This window comes from Cynoglossus semilaevis, chromosome W (assembly GCF_000523025.1).
Source record: "Cynoglossus semilaevis isolate Cse_v1.0 chromosome W, Cse_v1.0, whole genome shotgun sequence".
In the NCBI taxonomy this organism is placed as follows: domain Eukaryota; kingdom Metazoa; phylum Chordata; class Actinopteri; order Pleuronectiformes; family Cynoglossidae; genus Cynoglossus; species Cynoglossus semilaevis.
In genome coordinates, this window is record NC_024327.1 from 7,068,287 (window position 1) to 7,076,086 (window position 7,800).

Here is a 7,800-nt window from a genome sequence, read left to right on the forward strand (position 1 = left end):
CCGCTGGACCCTCCCTGTGCACAGGCGAACTCGAGCAACGACTTTTGTCTTTTCTTTATACTTTGTGAAAGTTCTTGATCAACGAATCCGGGGTGGTAAAACCTTACCACAACAATTTGTAAATCATGGTACCCCCAAAACCCCACAAACTTTATATAGTTCTATTGTTTTTATAAAGGGAAACGAGCACAGACAGAAAGTATATTACACCATCTATTGGAATCACCATTATTATGTAATGCATGGTGTAATGTCTCTGTAGTGTAAATATTATCAGCTGACGTGTCGCTCAGTTACAGTCAGTTTCTTCAGGGTATGTGAGTCTCTACCTGCTGGATAAGTTCAGTATCACAGTTACCACAAGACGCCATATTTGTTAGACGTTCAAGTCGAGGAAAGGAAAGGAGGGAAGAAGGTGGACAAACGTCCAGATGTTCACGAGTCTCGGGTCTTAGTTGTTGCAATCGAAGTGACTATATGGTTCAGCGCAAGTAATCGAGTAATCGAACATCTTGGACAACGCTGTCCCAGGCACCTTGTATTTATCGTCGTTCAGCTGGGTTAAGTCGCCGCCGCAGCCGCCACCATGACTTCCTTGACTCAGCGGAGTTCGGGCCTGGTACAGAGGCGGACAGAAGCCTCGCGATATCCCGCCGACAAAGAGCGTTCGTCGGCCGATGAGGACTACGAGTCCCGGCGGGGGGAAGAACAAGAGGAGGACGATGGCGGAGACTCCAAAGAAACGCGCCTCACTCTTATGGAAGAAGTGTTGCTTTTAGGCCTGAAGGACCGTGAGGTAAAGGAGCATTTTTGTAGTGAAGTTATGGTTAAATCGTCGGATTTTAGACGACGGGATGGCTAGCTGTGGTTAGCCTTTGCTATTAGCTGACACCAACTGAGTACAATAATTGGCCTTGTGTGCCAAGGCCAATGTGCCAGGGTTGTCCATCTGCACTTCTTAGTATGTTTTTATTCTGGTAGTCATTATTTAAAAGTGGTCGTTTGGGATAGATTTAGGCGAAGTAGATGTTTTCGTGTGACAGTTTGACCCATGTCTGCAGAAGTGATGTGCCGTTCGCGAGTGAATCGTTCAATTTGAACGAATCACTCTCTGCGAATGAATCACTCTCCTCGAATGAATCACTCACTCGTTACTACGCGAGTAATGTAAAACATACTTGTTACTTTTAATTGTACAATATTGTTGTTGCTGGTTTGGTTTATTTAACTTTATTTTTATTTAACGTTATTTGCGTCTCACTAATTGTCAAAATGAGTTTTACAGTTTTACTTGCCCTCTACCAGGATTGTTCAATTGTGACAGGCAGGTCGGGCTGCACAGATTTGTTCTCTCAGATTTGTTCAAAGATTCGTTCTCGCAGATTCGTTCAACGATTCGTTTTTGCAGAGTCGTTTTTGCAGATTCGTTTCATTTGTCTGCTGTAAAATGAATGAAATGATTCGTTCAAGATTCGTTCATTTTACTGTTCGAGAAGTCAAAGATCCAAATCAGTAAAAAGAGTCGGTCTTCCCAACACTAGTCTGCAGCTATTCGTCGTTGACACAATAAAGGATTTATCTTGCACGGAACTGAAAAACAAATTTCCAGCTGGAGGAGTTCATCAGTACGTCTATGTGGCAACACTACTTGGCAAACAGCATGCTATTGAATTCCAAAGTACACTTTCACTAAGCAAATATGTAAATAACGTTCAATTTATCCCAATTGAAAATCTATTTCCATGGAAAAGTTGATGCATTTACCTATAATACTATAAAAAGGAACATGTGCACTTTGGTCACTCACTCAATTCCGTAATCAACAGACTAGATGTCACTGAAAGGTTTTGCAGTGTTTTTACACTGCGTGTTTCTCCATCGCTAGGTTAAGTGAACGTTTGTGTATTAAATCAGGATTTAAAGAGATCATCCATCAATTGCTTGAACTTTTCAAACAGTTGTGGGTTGTTACTCGTGAAGTCGTATGAGAGTTGTTTTTGATTTCAAATAAATGGGTTTCATAAGCACAAGGTTGCAAAGAACCTTCAACCATAATATGTAATTTTGTAAAATTTAGGGTGTCAGGAGAAATTTTTGTGAATAAAGTTCAAGGGAGGAAGCCACACTGTACTTTGATTCACACTTAAAACCCATAGATAAATCACATTTATTAACAACAGCTTAGCTACTGTAATGGACACATGGACTTCAAGAAGTGATCTGCCCAAATTAGGCCATAAAGTGAACCCTATTATAATTTCATCTCGCTTACGTTACGTTAAACTTACAGCTAAAAGTTTGTCGTGAAAAATCCAGCCCATTTTTTATGCCGAGGCATTTTATGCCGAACTAGTTTCTTCAGGTTGTAATAAGATATTGGTTCGTGAGCGGTGGCACGGTTCGGCACATGATCGTGCTAGACCAATCAAGTAGCTGATTGATGTCAACACTCCGGCAACATGGCTACTTCCGTGGTTTTACTTAACGTTACAGATAGAGAGGAATTCTCCCAAGTCTCTCAAACAGTGCTTTATACATAGCCGCCTGCACGAAGAACGATGAGGAAAATAGACGATAAGGTGAACTTTCTATGTTAAGTCATTTTTGACATTAAAAGGAAGTAATCAATGACAAGGACCATTTGTTTATTCATTCGTTCATTTATTCGCTTCTAACTAAATACAACACCGATCAATCATAAAAAAATCTTTATTAAAACATATATACATATGTACAATATATAAAACAATAGAAAACAGCATCAGAAAATGAATGGTAATGTTAACAATGTAACCACTGCAATATAACTCTGAGGCAATAGGCTACACATGACATGTTAGTCTTCACTGTTAGTGTCAGGGCAGTTGTCATCCTCCTTCTCCTCGATTTCCTTTGTGTTTGCACAGTTGCAACACATACACAGGAACACCTACCTGTCTCACAGGCACTCTCCTTGCAGCTGTAGTGTATGACATGCAAAACACTGTCAGGGGCTGGATTTCTTGTCATCCATGTGACGTGTAGGTTTCCATCTTCTAGGTGCCAACCGTATTCAGCAGGTGATGGAGCACCTATATTTTGTTTGACACAGGACCTCATGACTGCAGCCTGATAATTTGCCCTTTTGCAGTGCTGATGGAGGGCATCGCTTGTGGGGGGAATAGACAATTCTGGCAAGGCTGATGATGCCATACAGAAAGCCTTGTACCTAGCCTCATTGACATTTTCAGCAGCTGGCTGATCATACAGGTGGCATAAATATTTGCAGAGTAGTGCAAATGTTGAGTGGTCCAAATTAAGGTTAGCACCCATATTTTTAAAGCCTTAAGGTGCTCTTCTTTCTCACATGCTATAGAATGTCTTTCTTTTGCATTTACCATAAAGGCACTTGTGGAGTCACACCCGGAGAATGCATGTATGCCAATCAAGGCTGAACACACACTGGTTCCGAGAGCTGATGACACCTTGGTAATGTCAATGATGCGTGACCTGTTGCCCGTCCCTGTGAAAAAATATAAGCTGAATGGTATGATAATAGTAATAATATAGAATTTATTTCATAGGTAAATTTGTCTGCAGACTTAGAGCAATGACTGCCACATCAGTGTCAGGGCTCTTAATGATGACTGTTGTGTGCTCCTGTGCAGAATGCTGTGCATGCAAAAACACCCTTGTGTCACATTCTTCATGATCAGACTGTAGGCCTTCAACAACATGAACAGATTGTACACCTTCCATTACAGTCACACAGTGACATCGATCCCTATGTGTTATGTACAAGCTGAGATTTTTGCCCACTCCTCTAAGGTCTGTATTATGACGTATTTGTCCTTTTTCTTGGGACGAGGCCAGAGCTCGCGATGGGCAGGCCTGACCTGGGTCTAAGTTTCTTTGTCGGACTCGGAGTCGTCCTGCTCGATGTTAATGCGATGGCTTCACTTCTTGAGCGGTCTTCCGTATCCTCTCCTCTCTCTCACGTTCGAGACACCTTTTCACTTTTGCAATTGCACTCTTTTCAATAAACCTCCGGTAGCATGTGGGATTGAAAGCAGCGTTCTCGGGAATGATTTCAAACTCCAAATCCAGGCAGTGTTTGTAGTTTTCAGCTACGTATAGACACCCACCCCTCAACCTGAGCCACCATTGTAGACTCTTCTTGTATGTATTCCATCGTGCCAGTGTGAAATTCTGAAATTTTATATGTGCATATAGCACTGTTATATCGTGAAGATTTTGTTATTTTACTAATTTCTGGTGAGTTTTCCTCTTCTTCAGTACTGCTAGATGAAACTCCGGCAGCCATATTGCTTTCCATTCCACCTTTCACGCAACAAAATCTTATTGCGCCCTGAAGACGCTAGTTCTGTATAAAATGCCTCCTTATAAAAAAATGGGCAGGATTTCTTGCGACAAGCTTTTTGCTGTAAGCTTAACATAACTCCTTTTTATGAACTAAAGATTGTGTAGTTCGCAGACGTCAGAGCGGAATTCAATTTCTGGAAGACTTTTCTTGGTTCTCCTTATGGCCTAAATAGTTGAATAATGCCGAAATGTGAAGATATTACATTTAATCCTCAGTTTTTGCTGGGAAGCCAAAAGAAACACACTTGAATTGTCATATACCATGTATCTGTGTTTAAAAGGCCTGTTTTGTGGTTCCTCAATGCAGGGCTACACATCATTTTGGAATGACTGTATTTCTTCGGGGCTGCGAGGGTGCATGCTGATCGAACTGGCCCTTAGGGGACGCCTCCAGCTTGAGGCTTGTGGCATGAGGAGGAAAGGTCTGCTGACCAGGAAGGTAGGACATGTTTTTTCCGAATGAAATTGAAGTATGTAAAGGTGTTTTTTTTTTTTTTTTTTTTTTTTTTTTTTTTTTTTTTGGTGAATGTGAAGGTGTTGTTTGGGTCACAATACATATGCTTGTGTATGCATTAAACATAACAGGACTTTGTACATACCAACTGTAATACAGGTTTAATGTCATTTATTGGTCCAAGCTAATAGTTTGAACACTGAGGTAGAACATTTGCAATCTTGGATTTTAATCAAAATGTTTATAAACACTACACTATACATTTTTGCTGCAAATAGTAATAATTAAGCATTTGTCTGATTTAAACATACTTTTTACTCACTGTCTTTACTCTCAATAAATTCAACAGGTCATTTGTAAGTCAGATGCTCCAACAGGGGATGTGCTTTTGGATGAAGCCTTAAAACACATCAAAGACACCCAACCACCAGAGACTGTGCAGAGCTGGATTGAACTACTCAGTGGTTAGTTTTTCTCTTTCCCATAACTTTAAAACCTCAAATAAAATCTAAACTAATGCCTTGTTTTATTTGAAGTGGGAGTGTTTGCATTTGTATGTGAACTAAGCAAAAAAAAAAAAAATTGACTTTGCAGTGATTGCAAGTACATGCTGGAATGATTTTATATATCTCCTCGAACCTTATTGGTGACATACATTCATGTCACGAATGAGAACCTTTCCAGCATAGACATAACACAGTTATTAATTATTATATAATAATACAACTAATGATCACATTAAAATAATATGTATAATTTGTATATAAAACCAGCAGATAACGTTCTTATATTTTACCTCCTCCCCTTTAGGAGAGACATGGAACCCCCTGAAACTTCATTATCAACTGCGAAATGTACGTGAGCGACTGGCCAAAAACCAATGCCTTGTGTTTCATTTGCGAGAAACACGAAGCGAGAGTGTCTGCATTTGTATGTGAACTAAGCAATTAAAAATAATATTTTTAATTTCGACTTTGCAGTTATTGCAAGTATATGCTGGAATTAACCTCCTAGAACCTTATTAGTGACATACTAACGTAGTGTTGTGTATTCATGTTACAAATGAGAACTTTTCCAGCATAGACATATCACAGTTATTAATTATTATATAATACATAATAATACAACTAATGATTACATTAAAGTGATACATATAATTTGTATATAAAACCAGCAGATAACGTTCTTATATTTTACCTCCTCCCCTTTAGGAGAGACATGGAACCCCCTGAAACTTCATTATCAACTGCGAAATGTACGTGAGCGACTGGCCAAAAACCTGGTAGAGAAAGGCGTCCTCACAACAGAGAAGCAGAACTTTCTGCTTTTTGACATGACCACCCATCCTCTGATCAACAACAATATCAAGCAGCGTCTTATTAAGAAGGTCCAGGAGGCTGTGCTAGACAAGTGGGTCAACGACCCCCATCGAATGGACAAGCGGTTGCTTGCACTCATCTTCTTAGCTCATTCCTCCGATGTCCTGGAAAATGCCTTTGCCCCACTGCTGGATGACCAGTACGACCTGGCCATGAAGAGAGTGCGGCAGCTGCTGGAACTGGAGCCTGAGGGTGAGAGCATGAAGCCCAACACCAACGAGCTGTTTTGGGCCGTAGTGGCTGCGTTCACCAAATAAAGCTACTGCACAGAGAACAAAAAACATTAAAGTGGCATTGTAAGTCTGGGAAGAAATAACATTACTGACCCTGACATAAACACTTGACTGACAGTTCCCTCCACCTGGACCTTTAGAGTTGATTGCTCTTCTTGATTGTCTTCCATCTTAATTTCTTTTTATTTCAGAAAAAGTGTTCTTGTTTATGCTTCACATTCTCATTTACCTTCCATGTGTCTTTTTGCTAAAATAATACCATGGAAATATAATTGAGGGGGATTGGTAATGATATGAGTGAGCCATCTAAAAAGGCAGATGTTGATTCACAGCTGCATTTTTCAGTAGGGTTTTTGAAGCTTTTGAACATATTGTCTGCGAGGCATGGCTTACTGAACATTACCATCTGGAAACACCTAACACTACAACAACTAACAAAGTGCAGGACAGCAAGGATACACTATATTACCAAAAGTATTCGCTCACCTGCCTTGACTCATACTATGAACTGAAGTGCCATCCCATTCGTAACCCAGAGTTCAATATGATGTCGGTCCACCTTTTGCAGCTATTACAGCTTCAACTCTTCTGGGAAGACTGTCCACAAGGTTGAGGAGAGTGGTTATAGGATTTTTTGACCATTCTTCCAAAAGCGCATGGGTGAGGTCACACACTGATGTTGGTCGAGAAGGCCTGGCTCTCAGTCTCCGCTCTAATTCATCCCAAAGGTGTTCTATCGGGTTCAGGTCAGGACACATGAAGTTTGTCACATGAAGTTTGTAGCTCTGTAGCAATTGACTGTGCAGAAAGTCGGCGACTTGCTTGATTTTATACACCTGTGGCCAGGCCAAGGGATTAGGATACCTGATTCTGATCATTTGAATGGGTGAGCGAATACTTTTGGTAATATAGTGTACGTGATGTTCCCAAAGGTCTTTAAAATTGGATACATGAATTATTATATTATTAGATGGCAATATATGTTGTACTGCATTCGAATTAGCATTTTAAGCACAACAAACCTGGACTTAGCCTAATGTAGTTCCATCCCACAAGTTGCTAACAAGAGAACTACAGGTTTATGCCAAATATACTATAACTTTATCTTGAGTATTTAAAATTGTTTTTATTTACAACCAGTATATCAACTATTTAGGGGTTAAAGCAGAACCAGAAACAAGTGGATATTTGATGAAAACAGACAAAAATTTCCATTTTATTAAGCTGCTATTGAGTCCTGTTTTAAGGCAAAGTGAACACTTGTCTTGTTTTTAGCATGCATTGTCATCGCCTAAGGTAGAGCTGACATCATGTCAGTACATCAACACCCAAACCACAGGCTCAACCAGCACTGAATAAATCTGCTTCTCTG

At 40.1% G+C, this 7,800-nt stretch overlaps 1 protein-coding gene across 1 annotated transcript; it reads left to right on the top strand.

Annotated features, from left to right (window-relative positions):
- The first annotated feature begins 296 nt into the window (after positions 1-296).
- On the top strand, positions 297-6,985 carry LOC103397075 (Golgi phosphoprotein 3-like). The gene is made up of 4 exons (XM_008335321.3): positions 297-796; positions 4,670-4,801; positions 5,166-5,280; positions 6,028-6,985. The coding sequence occupies exons 1-4, from the start codon at positions 587-589 to the stop codon at positions 6,450-6,452; spliced, it is 882 nt and encodes a 293-aa protein (XP_008333543.1). The 5' UTR covers positions 297-586; the 3' UTR covers positions 6,453-6,985.
- The last annotated feature ends 815 nt before the right edge of the window (positions 6,986-7,800 follow it).